The sequence below is a fragment of the Mustela nigripes genome, chromosome 10 (assembly GCF_022355385.1).
Source record: "Mustela nigripes isolate SB6536 chromosome 10, MUSNIG.SB6536, whole genome shotgun sequence".
Taxonomy (NCBI): domain Eukaryota; kingdom Metazoa; phylum Chordata; class Mammalia; order Carnivora; family Mustelidae; genus Mustela; species Mustela nigripes.
Window position 1 is genome coordinate 43,723,350 of NC_081566.1, and position 21,966 is coordinate 43,745,315.

Consider the following 21,966-nt stretch of genomic DNA (forward strand, 5'->3'; position numbering starts at 1 on the left):
TATTTAAAAATGTCATACAGAATATGTCATATTATATGTGGTATATTAGATACATATATTACATATATATCATATATAATGTGACACACATGTCATAGTATATATATATATATAGTGTATGTGAGGTGTTTAAAATGTCCTAATTACATAGTATGTCATATATACCATATATATGAGATGTTTTCAAACATGTCATATGTCATAATATGTATATTTTAGGAGAAAAGTGAATATTTGATGCCACGATAGTTCAATTCTTTTAAAACACAATGAAAGTGTCCTATTTTTATTGAGGTATAATATAATTATATTTTATTGAGTTATTCTTATATATTGAATATTTCTTACATATATGTTTAAGTGTTCTGTTGTTTACAAGACATTTATGTATAATATTTTCTAGAAAAATTTTTCCTTTTTGTTGGATGATTTAGAGATAATCTAGTACTTTTAATACCAGAGTAAGATTAGGTGTTTTTTTCCCATAAAATGATTTGATTGCAAGGAATCTTGACCAACACATGAACAAAATTTCCAACACACACACACAAAGTATTCATTATCATCTTTATATACTTAAGTTCACCGATCCATTTTCTTTTTTGTTTAATTAGAGAAATTTTCTAGTAGTCTCTGCAGACTTGTTATTTGGATTATACACTTTGAATCCTTTGCATATACTAATGTTTTTCTTTAATAAAGATTTTTAAAAAGATTTTATTATTTATTTGAGAGAGAAAGAGAGAGAGCATAAGGGGGGTGGATGGACACAGAGAAAAGCAGACTCCCAGCTGAGCAGGAACTAGGGATCATGACCTTAGCCAAAGGCAGAGGGTTAACCAACTGAGCCATCCAGGTGCCCCTTTAATAAGTATTTGTTATGTGTAAGCATGTGTAACTCTCCTCTACATTCTGTAACACATATTAGATGTTCATCAAATATTAATGCATTTCCTTTTCCCTTCCTTTACCTCTCTCTGCAGCCATTTCTGACATGCAATCAAATAACACATTTGTTATTTTGTACTCAAAACCTTAATAAGTGTAAAGATGTATTAAACTTTTGTTTCTTTTCTTTCAGTAAAAAAAAAAAAAAAAAAAAAAAAAAAAAAAAATAAGTATTTGTAAATGATACCTTTTCTAGGTATAGATTCTTGGCCTACAGTCCATAGCTCTCATTGCTAGATCCCCCCTCCATCTCTTTTCAAGCTTCCAATGTTGAGATTAAGATACTCATTTACTCTTAGTTCCTTTTAAGTAAACTTTTAGGGTTTTTTCCTACTAATTTTGGAAGATTTAGATTATTTTCTCTCTATCCTCGAATGAATTTCATCATGATACATCAAGATATGTTTCATTTAACAATAATTCTACCTTGTGCAAGCTTCAGTCTTTGGATTTGCAAGAACTGAGTCTTAAAGAATTCGACTAAATTGGCTGTGAAATTGTAAAGGAGAGATTTGAATCCTGGTGGTATGATTTCAGAACAATTATGGTTATCTACCTATTATGGTGTTTCAAAGGATGTCAATTAAAGAAAACAGCCTGATGAGATTTCTTCTCAAAAGCTATACAAAGGGGATAAAATTAAAAGTAAGTATTGGCTTGAACCTCTTTACTATATTCCTCTTTCATCTGGGCACACTTAAATATGTTTTTATACTCTGACATGATCATCTCTGAAGCAAATATAATATTTCATATTTAGTCTGATCAGCACTGACATTGGCAAGACTGATCCACAGAAACTTGGAAATGATAAAAGTTTGTTGTTTGAAGACAATGTATTTTGAGGGGAATTTGTTACACTGAAATAAATAATACATTCTAGTCTTACCAAATGTTTTAGTTCAGATGTTAAAATTACTTTAGAGAAATTTATGTTCTTACACAGCATATTTAACATTAAATAGCAAAAAGAAAGAATTTATAATATTAAATACCATGTTCTTGATCCTGCTTAGAATTGTCTACTTTGAAGAGAGAAGAATATCTCTGAAGCCTCTGCTTTACATACAAGGTAAGGCAAATATTTGGATTTATTGTGTCCCCATTTTTGTTGTTGTTTAAGAGACAGTAATTTCAGAATTAAAAAGTAGGTCAAGGTAAGAATGGAACTTACGAGAACATTTCGGAGAAGGGTCCCAGTGTTTACCATAACATCTTGCTCTATTTGTACCAGTTGGATAAAAGTCCTTTTTACAGAAATATGTGATTTCACTTCCAGGTCTGTATTGGATGGCTTTTGGTGTGTAGTCACCATTTTGAATATCAGGAGGACCACATACTACTTCTGAAAAAGAAATAAGGACATGTGGATAATGCTGAAATCACCACCCATTAAAATAATCACATACATAAAAATAAAGGAAGCTGGATATTTTTTTTTGTCCATGTCACAGCACAAAAGGGAGTAAAATAGTCTCATATTCTTCCCACCATATCACTCACATCCCACCACTGTATCTCTCATCTGATGTATCTGTGCCCCTTGAACTTTTCGCTCTCTCTCTCTCTTTTATGATTTTATTTATTTGAGAATGACACAGTAAGAGAGAGAAAACACGAGAGAGGGGAGGGTCAGAGGGAATAGCAGATTCTCTGCTGCATGGGGATCTCGATTTAGGACTCCATCCTGGGACTCCAGAATCATGACCTGAGCCAAAGGAGATGCTTAACCAACCAAGCCATGCAGACTCTTGAAACCTCTTTCTCCAAGTCATCACATACATCACGATATTTCATATGTGGCAATAAATTCATGACATATCACTTTGACTATTCTTTCCAACTGTTCTTCAACTGCCTTGACATATGTGGTTCTCATTCAGACTCTTAAAAAATATTCCAGGACTCTCCTTTCCAGACGCTTAGTAAGACTGCATATTCCTACCCATTTGAAATAGACATGGCCCTATGATTTGCATAGGACAATGAAATAAGTGTAAAGTATCATGTTTTCCTTCAGGGAGGAAGTTTAAAAAGCCATTCTGTAATTTTATTTTCTTAATGTTCTCTTCTCCATAGCTGCATTGATTAGGGAAAGCCATGGAAAGATGATGTCTCTATCTGTTGGTTTGCACAATGAATATAATGAAGAGAATCCCTTCAGACCTACATTGGAAATGAGCATAAATAGGAAATTAACTTATGTCAAAATAAAGTTGGATTCAGATTCTGAGGTCTTACTTTAAAGTAGGTAACTTCATTGAAACCTGGAATGATGATTTAGTCTAATGTTCTTTGACACCTGGAATGATGATTTATTCTAATATTTATAAAGGACAAGAGGACTCATCCAAAGTAAGTGGTTTATAAATTATATTTTGATGACTGGATAGATAACTTAAGTATTTAATATTTTGGTGCAGCTCTGGAAGTAAAACATGTGACAAAAGTTAATGCCAGAGGATTTGTGCACCCATGTTCTTTGTGTAGGAACCATGAATGCCATGAAGACCCATGGACCCCACACACCAACAGCTGAACATGGATCTAATGTGAGTGATTATTGTTCTGTGTTCATTAACCTCTTCATAAAATATTTTCTTAATAATGCCTGAAAATGGAGGTCGCTCAATTGTAGGAGGGTATATTTTCCAAGGAGCTGTTTGTGAACTCAACCATTTTTTTTTCCCTTGTGGGGGAGGGGGTTCCTGGCTGGTTCAGTCATCAGAGCATGTGATACTTGATCTCAGGGTTGTGAGTTCAAGCCCCATATTGGGTGTAGAACTTACTTAAAATTAGAAAAAGTCAACTAAAATTTTTTTTAAAGAATAAAATCAACTCAGAAGCTAACTAGTTTTTGCAGAAGAGGATCATTGAACAAGGTGTACATGTAATTATGAATCATATGATTAAAAGTTCAGAGGGCTCTTAAGAATTCAACTCTTCTTACCATCTCCCCGCCCATCCTGGCCCACAGTATGACAATATATGTAAAACTCACCCTTTTAGAAAGGCACTCAACCTCTGATTTTATGTTTCTTGTTTCACTCACTGCTGCAGCTCTCAACAGAAATTGACTCACTCTTTTCCATATATGTGTGCAAATATCTCAACACAGTTGTTACCATGCTAAGCTGTATCTTCTTGCTCTTCTTCTCATGATATGATTTCTTAAACTCAACTATCTACATTCTCTCTTTTAGGTCATGGTTTTGAAACCACCTCTTTTAAAATGAGGTAGGCTAAGCAGAACACAATATTCCAGACATAACTTTTGGTGGGCACTAAACCCAGTTGAGAAGGATTCTAGCTCTGTACAACATCCTTCCATTCTGAAGCCTAAAAGAGTTTTTGTTTTTGTCCCCCCCCCCCCAATATCATCATCATTGTTGATTCATATTAGGTCTATGGTTAATGAAATCTCCAGTTACTTCCACTTACTGCCATTTTGTCAATGAAGGGTTTCCTCATCTGGTATTAATAAAATTTACTTTTTAAAGCAAAATTCTTGGGTTTACAAGAACAATCTGGGAGGTGTATATAGCTGGGAATTAGGAAGCCCATTACAACACTGGCTCTGCTCTAGACTTGCTTTTTGACCACAGACCAACTACTTAATGAGCTATTGAATGTCTCTCATCCTTTTATCTCTGTCTTGAGAATGAGAGGATTATACTAATTGATCTCAAAATGGGCACTACACACAAAGTGTTAAGTATATTGTCTTTATAATCGTTGATTTCTATAAACATTAATACTCCACTGTAAGAAAAAAACCTGCTTAACTATAAGGAGTATATGCATGAAAACAACTTACAAACTATATGGTAAAATGTATGGAAAAAATATAACATCACCTTTACATGAAGGACTTGGAGTCCACCCAGATTTAGTACATATAGCATCTCCTCTATCACTGTATTCATAACCACTGTTACATTTATATTGAAGTCGTTCATTTTCCTTGTAAACTTGCTTCGGAGAAGAAGACTGTCCATTTGCAATTGCTGGCTTTTGGCAGGAAATTTCTAAATGGAAGGGATTAAGTTCCAAAATGTTTGTTATATATTAAATGATCTTGTCAAAGACATAGTTATATTTAGACACAAATTATGTTTCCATTAGGCAAATCAGGCAACCAATCAAAATTTCTAACATTATTGAAAAGTAACTGACGTGTTTTTTTGCGGCATCACTATCAATTCAAATTTTCTTTCTAAAAAACCACCCAAAAAACAATAAAACAAAAACTGGCCATCATCTTTGACCCCATCTTCTCTCAAACATTTCCCCCTGGGATTATAGCAACAGTAACTAATTTCCCAAATCCAATTTTCCCATCTTTCTGTTTTCCTGTTTGTTATTTTTTTTTTTTTTTTTTTTTTTTTTTTTTTTTTTTTTTTTTTTTTTTTTTTTTTTTTTTTTATGGGCAAAGGGAGAGGGAGAGAGCTGCCTCAAACAGGTTCGCTTCTTTTTTTTTTTTAATATAATTTTTTATTTTTTATAAACATGTATTTTTATCCCCAGTGGTACAGGTCTGTAATGGCCTTTTTCTTGTCCCTTCATTGCTCCATTTAAAATCCTCCATTGATTCCCAATTCAGTCTGAGTAAAAGCCAAACTTTTCAGCATGACATGGAGCACTTTAGAACCTTCTACTGGCCTATCGTCAGTTCCATCACTGACTTACCCTTACTTGCATCCTACATGTCCCCCAAGCACATGAGAGCAGGGGAGACTCATAGTCACAACAGGGTCCTTGTATTTGTACTTTCCTCTCTGTGTGTTCCCATGACTGGTATGCGTTCCCTTCCTCAACTTCATTTGAATAATATACCTCAGTTATTCCAGGAAAGTTTCACTAACCACAGAAGTTAAGTTTTAAGAAGGAAACCCTGTCTGTGAACCTCTAGAACATACAGTATTTGCTGTGCTGAATATAAAGAGGTTTACCATCTCTGATTTGAGGTACTAGTTTTGTTAGAAAGTGTTTTGAAGAAGAGGATGATTTTCTCTGCATCTCACTGTTGGATAGCTAGACTAAGACAGTGAAAATAATCAAGAGATTTTAGATAATGTTAAAAAATAAATATGGCAGAAATTTCTTTTGCACAAGTACTGGTAAAATGAAGTATGGCACTTTTAAATAAATTGACCATAATGTTTCATTACAAAAACCCCAGTCATCAAACTGGTCATGATAGACCAGTTAGCAGCATCATAACTAAAGAAATCTTGACTTACAGTTTACTATAGAACTTTTTTTAAAAGGCAAAAATTTATTTAGTGGATGCAATTCAGTTCCACATACTTATCTAAACCTGCAGTGTATATAGAAGCCAGGACCCTTTTCTAGAAGAATTATTCAAGCACAGAAGGTCATTGCGATTCCTCAGTAGAAATAAATAATGATTTTTTCACTTTTCAAATGAAAAGAAAGTCTATTCTATAGGCCAATATAAAAAATTGCTGACCAGGAGGACTTTATTAAATTTTATTAATATTATTAATTAATATTAAAAATTGCCCTCCTGTATTTGTGCAGACCACTCTTCTATTTGAGCATGAAAACCAATCATAATTTAATTATGGTTAAGACCACAGACTTTGGTTTCAGATGAGCAAGGTTTGACTCTTAACTCTGCCATTTATGCCATGATAACCTTGGTCATGGGATTTAACTTTTTTGCACCACAATTTCCTTGATTATAAAACAGAGTTTAGTGCATAAATCACAGACATTTTGAAAGTAACGTGGAATGATATATGTAAAGAACTTGGATCAATTACTGGCAAATAGTAAGTGCTCAATAAATATTAGGTATTAGTGTTATTCATATTCTTAAGGATGCACAATATATGAGAATGCATATTTTCATGAGAAAAACTAAAATCAATCCCATGAACAGTAAATGTATCTTACCCACACATTTTGGTGTTTCTCCACTCCAAACACCATTTGCTGAGCAATGAATTTCTGCAGGTCCATCAAGCTTGTAGCCTGAGTTACAGTGAAAATGTACTACATGTCCAAAAGTATAGTCTTGGTCTTGTTCCAATGCAGTACTGGTAAGTCTCCCATTCTCTGGTTCTGTCACTGGTAAACACTTAACAACTGAAAAAATAAATAAAATTTTTCCCAATAGAATTTAACAACTTTACTATGAAATGTATGTATATATTCATATAGATGGATAAAATCATCAGCAAAGTAAGATTGGGGAAATTACTTAATTTTTTTAAAGAAGCATTTGATAAAACTGTTGGATATAAAGGCTAGTAAGTTAAAAAAAAACAATAAGCTTCTCTCATTCTTTTCTGTGAGAGTGGACAAAGAAAATTACTTCTTTGAATGACAGTTTACATTGTTATAGTTAACAAACAAGTGTTTCTTAAATAATTGAAAAATATAAAGCTTGGGATAATTAAACAAAAATTTTCACCTAAACTCCAGAATAATATAATGCTGTATTCCTAAAAGGTATAGAAGCAAACTTTCTGATTCTATTTACTTCAATAGACAAATAGTACTTAATTTTCCTTCCTTTTCCATGTCAGTGCTCAAAGTAATTTGAGTAATCCTTTTGATTTTACTTAATATTTTCCAATATCTCTTAGGTTATGCCATTTTAACTTGATTTTATAGTGGGATCATCCAGGGTAGAATTAAAATGGAAATTCTATGGTTATCTCCCTGTCTCCCTGCCCTATTACCCAAGGGATACTGGTTTAGTAGGTTTTTAGTAACCAAAATTTTCAGCTTTAAATAAACACCTCAGGTGATTCCAGCTTAGAAATTTCTTAAAGCATTTAGATCTTCATTCCACATTTCCATAGATGAAAGATCTTTTATTCTCTTCTTTAGATAACAGGATTTTTGAGTGATCCCATTTCTTCTTCCTCCTCCCTTCCCTCCTCCTCCCCCTCTCCCTCTCCATCTCTTCCTTCCTTCCTATCTCCTTTCCTCTGTTACTCCTCCTTCCCTTTCCCTCTTGACTTATTCCTCAGCATGGAACTAAGAAAGACTATTCTGACTCATTTCTCTTATTCCCATGATGACTGGAGAGTGGGATTACTAGCTAAAAATTTGGAGACAGGATCTACATTTTCTCACTCTCATTCTTGGATTTATGAGTCACTAAGAAAAAGCAGAGCTCTCCCTCACTTCCCGTCTCTTTTCAATAAGACTAAGACCACAGGAAAATCTTCCTTGTCACACAAGAGGGGAGAAATGTCTAAATCATGTTCTTCACTTCAGCTGTTATCAGAGATCCTTTTAATAAAGCTGAAATTCTGATACTCATGTTTTCTTTCTAGTGGTTAGAATCAAAAAGGAAAAGAAAATAGGTTTTAGATTCCCCAAGTTCAAATACTTAGACTATTAGATCAGATGAGTCTGTATTCATATTTGGTCAATGAAACACAAAATAACGCCTAGGTATCCATTCTGTACTATATTAGAAGCAACAAAAATACTTTAAGTAAAAAAATTTAATTACAAATTTTAAGAATATTTTAATGTAGGACATCCAAAAAAATCTTTGACATTTGAATATATTGATAAATCAATTTTACATATACCTTCACAAAGAGGAACATCATTGGACCATCCATTTGGTTCACACTCACGGAAATTAATCCTACCTAGCAACTGATATCTGAAAATAAAAAATAACAGAGTGGTGAGCTAATGTGTATTTATATGCAATTTTTATTTTTAAAATTTTTTATTTTTTATAAACATATATTTTTATCCCCAGGGGTACAGGTCTGTGAATCATCAGGTTTACACACTTCACAGCACTCACCAAAGCACATACCCTCCCCAATGTCCATAATCCCACCCCCTTCTCCCAAACCCCCTCCCCCCAGCAACCCTCAGTTTGTTTTGTGAGATTAAGAGTCACTTATGGTTTGTCTCCCTCCCAATCCCATCTTGTTTCATTGATTCTTCTCCAACCCCCTTAATCCCCCATGTTGCATCACCACTTCCTCATATGCAATTTTGATACCATTCTGAATGCCCAGAAACTCCATTTCAGAGACAATTAACAGCATATGCATTTCCTTTCTTCCTTTTTCCTTCCTTCCTTCCTCCCTTCCATCTTCCCACTCTCCTTCCCCTCCTCTTTCTTTTCCTTTTCTTTCTTTTTCTTAAATTTCTTTTCTTTCTTTCTTTAGCTTTTTTCACTTAAGAAAGGCCCTCAAGTCCTCAGGCACATGGACTTGGAATAATCATAATCCTTGGTTCATAACACAAACTCATTATGATTTTGTGCACAATATCCTTTTATCTTTTCACTGAGTCAGTCAGTTAGTTACACTGAACAATGTTATAATCTCCTTGAACCCAAACCCCAAACCAGAAACATGGTAGTAATCAAGAGCTAACAATATGTTACCCTTCCTCCAGTTTTGTTCTATACTCCTACCCTCCACAATTATGATATTTGTGAAATGTTTTGGACTTTTAACATAATCAAGGATAACACTAGCCCAAATTTCTTAGCATGTGGTTTATTTTTTATTTTAAAATTTTTATTACTTTTAATTAACTTTTTCCAGAGTGTAAGTCATCGAGACAAGTCTGTATATATAACACATTCAATGTCAAATTTATCTAACTGTGGTAACACATTAAACCTATCCTTAAAAATCTACAATGCTTTACTTGAATGAGATATCCTTGGAACAGATGCAAAATGTACAATCATTACCAGATGCTTTAGATCAAGGTAAAGCATCCTTCTTAATATTGTAGTGAACAGTCAGAGGTAAAAACTTTTTCTCAAAAACAAAATAATGGACAGCATTTTAATAAATCCAAGAGAGATACTTTTGAGAACAGAATTTTTATAAACTTCTAGATAATTATACCTAGACAATTATTTCCTTTATCTGCATATAAGGATTATTTCACCCATTACACAAGAAAGGAAATGCTTTCTGCCTCAAAAAACAAGCTTTATTTGAATGTTATTGGTTTGTTCCTAACTTTCTAAAGGAAGAAAACATTTCAATAGATTCAATGAGAGTCACAGAACTTGAAGTCAAACATTTACTCTATGACTCTGTTATATAAAGGAAAAACAATTGGCTATTAAAATTCCTTCTCTGTCTCCTCTCCTTGTAACCCCTTCCAATATGGAAAGTATATTTCCAGAAACCCATCCATTTCCCCAAAGCTCTTTCAGGAATTCTGCAAAATGCTACACAAAACTGCCTAAGGCATATATATATATATATATATATATATATATATATGGAAAGAGGGAAGAAAAAGAGATTGTCCACATTGATTGGGGAAAAGTAACAGCTCATGTTTCTGCAATCCTGGCCAGGCAAAATACCAGAAAAACTTTTTGTAGAATCCTTACTTAAAACTACCCACCTCTAGGATACTGAAACTGAATATCCTGGTAAGTGGCTAGTATTCAGTTAAATTGGTACTCAGAAGAGAAAACTGCATGAGGACAAGGGGTCAAAAGAGGGTCAGTTGACTGGCAGAACAATAGGCACAGTAAAGTCATTCTACACTGATTCCACAGCTGGGTCAAAAGAGTTAAGTCCTTCAGATAGGTAAAATCATCCCTCAGAAATATAAAAATAGAATAAAATAATGATGCTTGCTTATTTGTAAGGTCCAAGAACTTTTAATTCACTGATGAATATCTAGTCCTTTTTGGAGGCTCAAGGTGAGCAGTGGAGATTGTTACTCTTAGTCTCTAGCAGAGTTTACCCATAATTTACATAAGCAGAAGGAAGCAAAGATGAATTAAGCAGAGTCAGAGTCAGAGGTTAATATGTGGAAAATTTCTTTTATCAAATTATAAGTATTTTTTATTACTGAGATTTAGGGAATCTAGTAGAAAGAGTCTATGAGTTTTGACCCTTTCTTTTTTTCTTTTTGAAGATTTTATTTATTTACCAGAAAGAGAGAGAGGAAGAGAGAAATAGAGAGTGTGAGAGCATGAGCAGGGTCTACGGTAGGCAGAGGGGGCAGCTGGCTCCTTGCTGAACAGGGAGTCCCACTTGGGGCTGGGATCCCAGGACCCTGGGATCATGATCTAAGTGGGTAGGTAGAGGCTTAAACGACTGAGCCATCCAGGTGTCCTGAGTTTTGATCCCTTTTTCCAGGTCAAATGTGGAACCTAAAGGTGCCAGACTAGCCTGGATTGAGAGGGTTATTTCAGAGGTGAAGAGTGAGGCAATTGGAAATCTATTTTGTCATGTGTAATTAAAGCCAGCAGTAATAATTGAAAGTTGGGCTGAAAAAGTCTTGGAAATATCTCCCTCAGGTAGTGGCCAAGGAGAGTCTAATTCATAAGAACTAAGACTTATTGGGTAACAATATCTTAGGCACTCTTCAAAGGGCTTCAGTGTGTGTCATATTTATTTCTTAGACCAGTACTATGATGCACCTACTGTGTTTCTATTTCTAGAATTGAGAAAATGGGAGTTAAGAGTCATTAAAATGATAATACAGTTACTGAGTTGTGAAGTTTTGGAATGCAGGCTTACTCCAAAGCCCAAGCTTTAAAATATTATATTTTATTGCCTCAAACCAAGAAATAAATGAAAATAATTAGAATCAATTCATAATTTCCTTTTTAAAAATGTATTTATTTATTTATTTGAAAGTGAGATCGAGAGAGCAAAAAGAAGGGGCAGAGAGTGAAGGAGAAGCAGACTTCCTGCTGAGCAGGGAGCCCCACACTGGGCTCAATCCCAGGAACCTGGGAGCATGACCTGAACTGAAGGCAGAGCCTTACTTAATTGAATAAGCCACGCAGGAGGCCTCAGTTTGTAATTTCTTGATCCTATTTATATTTATCTATCATAAAATTGTACTGATATTGTTTTTCTCATGTATGAAACTTTCTTCAAAACAATTTTTGATGTGCCTAGGAATAACAGAAATCAAGAACACTGAAGAGGTATCATAGTGTTAAGATTAGTCATGAACATCTAGTTGGTGGTTAGAGAGCAGAGAGTTGATGACTATGAATGTAGTAGCATTTTTGGTCCATGTGACAAGAATAATTTGCAGACCATGGAGACCTAAAGAATGGTATTTACTATTATATCAGTGTAAAATATTTGCTTCTTCTACATTTTATAAGCTTTTATTAAAGGAGGTGTGTAATCTGATTTTGTTATCATTCCCTCTGTCCAGGATATGTTGAACTCCCATATACTCTGCACATAATAGAATGTAGTCAGGACTTGCTGGAATAAACTCTTATCTATATGTATATTATTTTCTAGCCCTCTTATAACTACACTCAACCTGAGTAATTATAATTCATTTTAATTTTTCAATGTTGAGGAGGTAACTTGGTATCCAAATATAATCATTTCCATTATAGTTTAATTTTTCAGACTACTTATATGGTACTTATAAAAATGCTCATAGAAAAATAAAGTAACTTCAAAAATACTAATTAGTACAGTTCTTATTTGCTACCTAAATTATAATTATAACTGTTTCAATTATAAACCTCTTTTAATATTGACTACATACCCCTCATTACATGTGTAAACAACCTTTGCACCATATACAAACTCTTCTCCTCTTTCAAGTTGGAAAGAACCAAAAGGAGTATCTCCAGGATGTCCACAGGGCCTTTCTAAAATGAAAAAAATATGATATTATTACGTAACATGGGGAAACACATTTTATGTAGGAGTTCAAGAAAAATTACATTTGATATTATATCAGTGAACATAATTGAAGATGTGCAAAAGTGAAAAATGTCAATTATCATTTTAAAATTAAACTTATCTGTATGGTTTTTTTTTTAAATTTTAGAAGATTACAACACCTTATTAAGAATAATGATGGCATATGATTTTGTATTTAAATGACAGTTGTGATATAATTCAGCTGATACTGCTACAATATCAAACACTCAGGATTTTCATAACTAAAGTTTTTACAAATTTCACAAATGTATGAATTATTTACCCCGACATATCCTCAATGGATTAAGAGACTCCCATTGTCCATTCCTGCATTCCATTATAATAGCTCCAAGAGTTCTAAATCCAGGTCGGCATTTATAGGTAGCCCGAGTGCCCTCTGGATATGTTTGTGCAGTCCAGGCACCTGACAACACCTCAGTTTGTTTTCTTGGAGGGGGTTCTTTGCAATCTATAAACAATAAAAACAAAGTAAGTGCTTAAAGTGCTTATTTAAATTTACAATATATTTAAGTCACTTTTTTAAAAAAGATTTTATTTTATTTTTTTTAATTTAATATATTTTTTTTTTATTTTTATAAACATATATTTTTATCCCCAGGGGTACAGGTCTGTGAATCACCAGGTTTACACACTTCACAGCACTCACCAAAGCACATACCCTCCCCAATGTCCATAATCCCACCCCCTTCTCCCAAACCCCCTCCCCCCAGCAACCCTCAGTTTGTTTTGTGAGATTAAGAGTCACTTATGGTTTGTCTCCCTCCTAATCCCATCTTCTGTTGATGGGAATGCAAGCTGGTGCAACCTCTCTGGAAAACAGCATGGAGGTTCCTCAAAATGTTGAAAATAGAACTGCCCTATGACCCAGCAATTGCACTATTGGGTATTTACCCTAAAGATACAAACGTAGTGATCCAAAGGGGCACGTGTACTTGAATGTTTATAGCAGCAATGTCCTCAATAGCCAAACTATGGAAAGAACCTAGATGTCCATCAACAGATGAATGGATCAAGAAGATGTGGTATATATACACAATGGAATACTATGCAGCCATCAAAAGAAATGAAATCTTGCCATTTGCGACAACATGGATGGAACTAGAGCGTATCATGCTTAGCGAAATAAGTCAGGCGGAGAAAGACAACTATCATATGATCTCCCTGATATGAGGAAGTGGTGTTGCAACATGGGGGCTTAAGTGGGTACGAGAAGAATATTTAAGTTACTTTTGCTTTTAAAAATACCTATGGTGTTACAGGTCCATCCAAAATTATGTCTTAAAATATATAACATATATATTTTTACCTTACAGAAATTGAAACAATATAAGTTTGTAAAAAAAAAAAAACTTTCCAAAGAAATTGTTTTCCTTTTCTATAATTTTAATCAAAATATTCTATTTAATATTTTATCACTACATTAGACATAAAAATAAATTGAAAAGCTGCAACTGCATGCCACTTCATGAAGATTATGGAATAATAGAGACATCCACTGTAGAAAGTTAAAAGTGACTTCCTTTGGGAATGCAAGTCCAACACACACAAAAGTCATCAAAGGTGAGATTATTGGCAATATCTGCCAGCTGAAATTTATGTACAAATGGAAAGTTTTAAAATGAACATAAGGAAACATTTCCTACCTCTGACCTCGTAGCCAGGGAGTTTGGGGGAGATAGTGTATACATTATTCTTTTTTAAAAAAATTTATTTTTTATTTATTTTCAGCATAACAGTATTCATTGCTTTTGCACCACGCCCAGTGATCCATGCAATCTGTGCCCTCTATAATACCCACCACCTGGTACCCCGACCTCCTACCCTCCCCCCCGCCCCTTCAAAACCTCAGATTGTTTTTCAGAGTCTATAGTCTCTCATGGTTCACCTCCCCTTCCAATCTCCTCCAACTCCCTTCTCCTCTCTAACTCCCCATGTCCTCCATGCTATTTGTTATTATACATTATTCTTATTGCTGCACTGCATTCTACTATCCATTCATTGATTTGGAAAATATGTACTAGGCACTATTCTAAATTCTGAAGATGAAACAATAAATTTTAAAAGAGACAAAGTACCTGTTTTCAAGTTTTTCCATTCTACTAGGGAAGTTATTTATTAAATAAGTAAATAAATAAATGTATAATATACATTGCAGGTAGATAAATTCTATTTAGAAAAATAAAGCTTGGCAAGATGATACAAACTTGAATGGGAACATTCCAAGGACGATGGAATAGGATGGAACAGAACAACATTTCTACTGCAAATTGGAAAAACAACAAACTCGTGTGTGTGTGTGTGTGTGTGTGTGTGTGTGTGTGTTGAAAGGAACTGGAAATTGTGAGGAGAAAAGGGATTAAATGAACTAAACCAAAGTGGGAAGAGCCCGTTTTATGCAAACATAAAGTTTTCGGCCATTTCTTAACTGGTCATGTTTGCCAGGCTTTGCCTGAACAGAGGAATGTGATAGGAAAAGAAAAGAGACAAACTTTTGGAAGCATGTCTAACATGAAAAATTCTGAAACCCTGCAGAATGAGGGTGCTCTGCTGGAGCATAAGTTGTTTCTTAAGAGTGGAATGGAAGTTCCTATAGTCTCATAGAAAAAGTCCTGGTAAGAAAAGAATCTTACTTCAAATACACAACTGAATCCTCATCAAAACAGTTGACATATTTCAAAGTCACTCGGGGTGAGATTTAAGAGCAGAGATCGAAACATCAGAAAAGCAGTATCAATCTCTCAGAGTGTTCTGGGATGGTGGAAGAGGAGACCAACCAGGTACTTCATAAAAACCCAAGAAGGTCTCTACCTTGAGACTTTTGAAACCAGAAGTGGACTAACTCAACATAGAAGTGCAACCCCAACCCATCTGAGTTCACTTCTTGATTAGATCAAGAGCAAGCACTTGTCAATGGGAGGCAAATAATATAAACATTATCATTACATTTATTTTATATAAAATGTATAGCTTTGGATAAAAATTAAAAGACACATAAAGAAGTAAAAACATGTGATAAAGAAATAAAGCAAAAATAAATGGTTCATAGGAGCAGACACTCAGATCCAGATGTTGGAATTAGTGTCAAGGTTTCTTTAAAATAGCTGTTTTAAGAATGTTAAAGGAAATACAGGAAAATAATAGATGAAAGGAGTAAAAAGACAAAGGTATCCAAAAGAAAATTGATGCTCTAAAAATAATCATGTGTTATACTAAAATTACAAAACAAATATCCAAAATTAGGATGCATTGGATGGTCTTAAGAATGAAATGGAGATAGCAGAACAAAAACATATTAAATCTGAAGAATATTGATGTAGAACTATCCAAAATGAATACAGAAAGATAAAAGTGTAGAAAACACCAATAATAAATAAAGGAGAGTACAAGAAATGTGTGGAGCAGAGTCCAGTGATAGGTGTACGTCTAAATAAAATTCCAAAACTAGAGAAGAGAAAAGGCAGAAATATTTGAAGAAAGAATAGCTCAAAGGTTTCTAAAATTGATGAAAAAAATCAACTCTCAGATTCAAAAGCTCAAAAACAGAACAAAACAAGAAAAACAAACAAACAAACAAAAACAAATAACCCACAACAAATCAAAAGGTAAATACGAAGAAAGACTATACAGAGGCTTTGCAGAAAACCAAAGATAAAGGCAAAATCTTAAAAGCAGACAGAGAAAGGAACACATTTCTTTTAGGAGAACAATAAAAATAGCAGTATGTTTGTAACAGTAACAACTGAGGCATGAAGACAATGTTCTGCCATTACAAAACTGCTGAAAAATAAATGGCAACAGAGAACTGAATCCAGGGAAAACATACTATGAAATGAAGGAGAATAGAAACACATTCTCAAACAAACCAAAAAGAGAGAGAATTCAACAATAGCAGACTGACACAACAATAAGCCCCACTAAAACTTTCTAGACTGAAGGAGAATGATCCCATAAGTAAACAAAGGGTATTAGGGCACGGATTGCATGGAGCACTGGGTGTGGTGAAAGAATGATGAATACTGTTTTTCTGAAATTAAATAAATTAATTTAATAAAAAAAAGGGTAACAGTAAATGAGCAGAACTGAAGAAAATAAACATATGGATTAATAAAAAGACTACTGATAAATAATAAAAAATGTGCTATGTATATTTTAACAAAATTTTAAAAAGCCTTCGTTTAAAATCAATAACAACGTCTTAGAGTGTTAGCAAAAAGTTTCAGGAGTATAATACATAAAAATAATAACAAAAATGCCAAGAGATAACAAATGAAGTTAAATGGATTTAATGTTTCCATAGTTTAGAATGTAGTGAAAGTATCGATTAAGGGTGAACTGTAATAATTTGAGTATGCTTATTGTAAAACATTAAGAGTTATATAGCTAATGGAAATGATATAGTGAGGTAGTAAAGAATATTTGATTAACATTTTTAAAAGGCAGGAGAGGTGGAATAGAAGAACAAAGACATGACGTAAAAAATAAATAGCAGTATGTTCGACTTGAGCTTAACTGTATTAGTAATTACAATAACTGTAAATGGATTACCGCCCCCGTTAGGGTATAAATTAATTGGAGGTATAAATTAATTGACTGGAGAAAAACAGAAAATAAAACTGAAGTATATGCTGATTACTTTTAATAAAATGGAACCTGGGCTCATGGGTGGCTCTGTTGGTCAAGCATCTGACTTGGATTCAGGTCAGAACCTGATCTCATGGCTCCTGGGGACCAGCCTCCTGCTGGGCTTCCTGCTCAGCAGGAGTCTGCCTGGATATTCTCTCCCTTTGTCCCTTCCCCTGCTAGAGTTCTCTTTCTCATATAAATAAATAAATCCTTAAAAAATGGGACAGATAATTTGAAAGTAAATGATGGAAACTAATACTCTATGAAAATGTTAGCCAAAAAAGAGAGGGTTAATATATAATTTCAGGCAAATAATAATTGAAGGCAGAATGTATTGATAGATAAAAGAGGGGCTTTTCACAATAATAAAAGAACCATTTGAACAGAAAGATGCAATAATTCTAAATGTGTATGAACATTTAGAATGATTGCTGGAGTTGGCTCATACCAACTCACAGGAGATAATTATAAACATCTCTTCCCAATGAAGAATTGAGTGATATCATATTGATAACTGGAAATTGACCACATCATGTGTATTAACACATTGAGTGCTGGAAAATTTTACAAATCAAGACTCTTTTTTACATAGTTGATTGTTATATACTTGCCAGCATACCCCTGTACATAAACCTAGTAATATGTCTTCAAGATAGAACAGAAGTAAGAAAAGTAACAAATCTCATGGCTTGAGATTTAAATACACGTCTCCAAGTATTTGATAGACAAGGAGATAGACAAATAAGGATATGAACTTTTTTTTTTTTTTTTTTTTGTTACACGAGGGAGAAGGAGAATGAGAGTGAGTGGAAGGGGGAGGGGAGAGAGAAAAAGAATTCTAAGCAAGAATCCTAAGCAAGCTCTCTTTTTTGGTGGGATCCTTGTCTGGTTTTGGGATCAAGGTGATGCTGGCCTCATAAAATGAGTTTGGAAGTTTTCCTTCCATTTCTATTTTTTGGAACAGTTTCAGGAGAATAGGAATTAGTTCTTCTTTAAATGTTTGGTAGAATTCCCCCGGGAAGCCGTCTGGCCCTGGGCTTTTGTTTGTTTGGAGATTTTTAATGACTGTTTCAATCTCCTTACTGGTTATGGGTCTGTTCAGGCTTTCTATTTCTTCCTGGTTCAGTTGTGGTAGTTTATATGTTTCTAGGAATGCATCCATTTCTTCCAGATTGTCAAATTTATTGCCGTAGAGTTGCTCATAGTATGTTCTTATAATAGTTTGTATTTCTTTGGTGTTAGTTGTGATCTCTCCTCTTTCATTCATGATTTTATTTATTTGGGTCCTTTCTCTTTTCTTTTTGATAAGTCGGGCCAGGGGTTTATCAATTTTATTAATTCTTTCAAAGAACCAGCTCCTAGTTTCGTTGATTTGTTCTATTGTTTTTTTGGTTTCTATTTCATTGATTTCTGCTCTGATCTTTATGATTTCTCTTCTCCTGCTGGGCTTAGGGTTTCTTTCTTGTTCTTTCTCCAGCTCCTTTAGGTGTAGGGTTAGGTTGTGTACCTGAGACCTTTCTTGTTTCTTGAGAAAGGCTTGTACCGCTATATATTTTCCTCTCAGGACTGCCTTTGTTGTGTCCCACAGATTTTGAACCGTTGTATTTTCATTATCATTTGTTTCTATGATTTTTTTCAATTCTTCTTTAATTTCCCGGTTGACCCATTCATTCTTTAGAAGGATGCTGTTTAGTCTCCATGTATTTGGGTTCTTTTCAAACTTCCTTTTGTGGTTGAGTTCTAGCTTTAGAGCATTGTGGTCTGAAAATATGCAGGGAATGATCCCAATCTTTTGATACCGGTTGAGTCCTGATTTAGGACTGAGGATGTGATCTATTCTGGAGAATGTTCCATGTGCACTAGAGAAGAATGTGTATTCTGTTGCTTTGGGATGAAATGTTCTGAATATATCTGTGATGTCCATCTGGTCCAGTGTGTCGTTTAAGGCCTTTATTTCCTTGCTGATCTTTTGCTTGGATGATCTGTCCATTTCAGTGAGGGGAGTGTTAAAGTCCCCTACTATTATAGTATTCTTGTTGATGTGTTTCTTTGATTTTGTTATTAATTGGTTTATATTGTTGGCTGCTCCCACATTGGGGGCATAGATATTTAAAATTGTTAAATCTTCTTGTTGGACAGACCCTTTGAGTATGATATAGTGTCCTTCCTCATCTCTTATTATAGTCTTTGGCTTAAAATCTAATTGATCTGATATAAGGATTGCCACTCCTGCTTTCTTCTGATGTCCATTAGCATGGTAAATTCTTTTCCACCCCCTCACTTTAAATCTGGAGGTGTCTTCGGGCTTAAAATGAGTTTCTTGGAGGCAACATATAGATGGGCTATAGACCAATATCCTTGATGAACACAGATGCAAAAATACTCAATAAAATACTAGCCAATAGGATTCAACAGTACATTAAAAAGATTATTCACCACGACCAAGTAGGATTTATTCCAGGGCTGCAAGGTTGGTTCAACATCCTCAAATCAGTCAATGTGATACAACACATCAATAAAAGAAAGAACAAGAAACATATGATACTCTCAATAGATGCTGAAAAAGCATTTGACAAAGTACAGCATCCCTTCCTGATCAAAACTCTTCAAAGTGTAGGGATAGAGGGCACATACCTCAATATCATCAAAGCCATCTATGAAAAACCCACCGCAAATATCATTCTCAATGGAGAAAAACTGAAAGCTTTTCCGCTAAGGTCAGGAACACGGCAGGGATGTCCATTATCACCACTGCTATTCAACATCGTACTAGAGGTCCTAGCCTCAGGAATCAGACAACAAAAGGAAATTAAAGGCATCCAAATTGGCAAAGAAGAAGTCAAATTATCACTCTTCGCAGATGATATGATACTATATGTGGAAAACCCAAAAGACTCCACTCCAAAACTGCTAGAACTTATACAGGAATTCAGTAAAGTGACAGGATATAAAATTAATGCACAGAAATCAGTTGCATTTCTCTACACCAACAGCAAGACAGAAGAAAGGGAAATTAAGGAGTCAATCCCATTTACAATTGCACCCAAAACCATAAGATACCTAGGAATAAACCTAACCAAAGAGACACAGAATCTATACTCAGAAAACTATAAAGTACTCATGAAAGAAACTGAGGAAGACACAAAGAAATGGAAAAATGTTCCATGCTCCTGGATTGGAAGAATAAATATTGTGAAAATGTCTATGCTACCTAAAGCAATCTACACATTTAATGCAATTCCTATCAAAGTACCATCCATCTTTTTCAAAGAAATGGAACAAATAATTCTTAAATTTATATGGAACCAGAAAAGACCTCGAATAGCCAAAGGGATATTGAAAAAGAAAGCCAACGTTGGTGGCATCACAATTCCGGACTTCAAGCTCTATTACAAAGTTGTCATCATCAAGACAGCATGGTACTGGCACAAAAACAGACCCATAGATCAATGGAACAGAAGAGAGAGCCCAGAAATAGACCCTCAACTCTATGGTCAACTAATCTTCGACAAAGCAGGAAAGAATGTCCAATGGAAAAAACACAGCCTCTTCAATAAGTGGTGCTGGGAAAATTGGACAGCCACATGCAGAAAAATGAAATTGGACCATTTCCTTACACCACACACGAAAATAGACTCAAAATGGATGAAGGACCTCAATGTGCGAAAGGAATCCATCAAAATCCTTGAGGAGAACACGGGCAGCAACCTCTTCGACCTCAGCCGCAGCAACATCTTCCTAGGAACAACGCCAAAGGCAAGGGAAGCAAGGGCAAAAATGAACTATTGGGATTTCATCAAGATCAAAAGCTTTTGCACAGCAAAGGAAACAGTTAACAAAATCAAAAGACAACTGACAGAATGGGAGAAGATATTTGCAAACGACATATCAGCTAAAGGACTAGTGTCCAGAATCTATAAAGAACTTAGCAAACTCAACACCCAAAGAACAAATAATCCAATCAAGAAATGGGCAGAGGACATGAACAGACATTTCTGCAAAGAAGACATCCAGATGGCCAACAGACACATGAAAAAGCTCCATATCACTCGGCATCAGGGAAATACAAATCAAAACCACAATGAGATATCACCTCACACCAGTCAGAATGGCTAAAATCAACAAGTCAGGAAATGACAGATGCTGGAGAGGATGCGGAGAAAGGGGAACCCTCCTACACTGTTGGTGGGAATGCAAGCTGGTGCAGCCACTCTGGAAAACAGCATGGAGGTTCCTCAAAATGTTGAAAATAGAACTGTCCTATGACCCAGCAATTGCACTATTGGGTATTTACCCTAAAGATACAAACGTAGTGATCCAAAGGGGCACGTGTACTCGAATGTTTATAGCAGCAATGTCCACAATAGCCAAACTATGGAAAGAACCTAGATGTCCATCAGCAGATGAATGGATCAAGAAGATGTGGTATATATACACAATGGAATACTATGCAGCCATCAAAAGAAATGAAATCTTGCCATTTGCGACAACATGGATGGAACTAGAGCGTATCATGCTTAGCGAAATAAGTCAAGCAGAGAAAGACGACTATCATATGATCTCCCTGATATGAGGAAGTGGTGATGCAACATGGGGGCTTAAGTGAGTACGAGAAGAATAAATGAAACAAGATGGGATTGGGAGGGAGACAAAACATAAGTGACTCTTAATCTCACAAAACAAACTGAGG

At 34.7% G+C, this 21,966-nt stretch overlaps 1 protein-coding gene across 2 annotated transcripts in view; it reads right to left on the minus strand.

Annotated features, from left to right (window-relative positions):
- The window catches only part of LOC132025681 (complement factor H-like), a 79,869-nt gene that overhangs the window by 41,470 nt on the left and 16,433 nt on the right, over positions 1 to 21,966 (minus strand). For both annotated transcript variants that reach the window (XM_059413297.1, XM_059413296.1), the window contains exons 2-7: positions 12,916 to 13,101; positions 12,472 to 12,577; positions 8,529 to 8,605; positions 6,871 to 7,062; positions 4,806 to 4,976; positions 2,123 to 2,293 (exon numbers count right to left, since the gene is read on the minus strand). In XM_059413297.1, the coding sequence (XP_059269280.1) occupies positions 2,123 to 2,293; positions 4,806 to 4,976; positions 6,871 to 7,062; positions 8,529 to 8,605; positions 12,472 to 12,577; positions 12,916 to 13,101 (903 nt within the window). The remainder of the gene's footprint in view (positions 1 to 2,122; positions 2,294 to 4,805; positions 4,977 to 6,870; positions 7,063 to 8,528; positions 8,606 to 12,471; positions 12,578 to 12,915; positions 13,102 to 21,966) is intronic.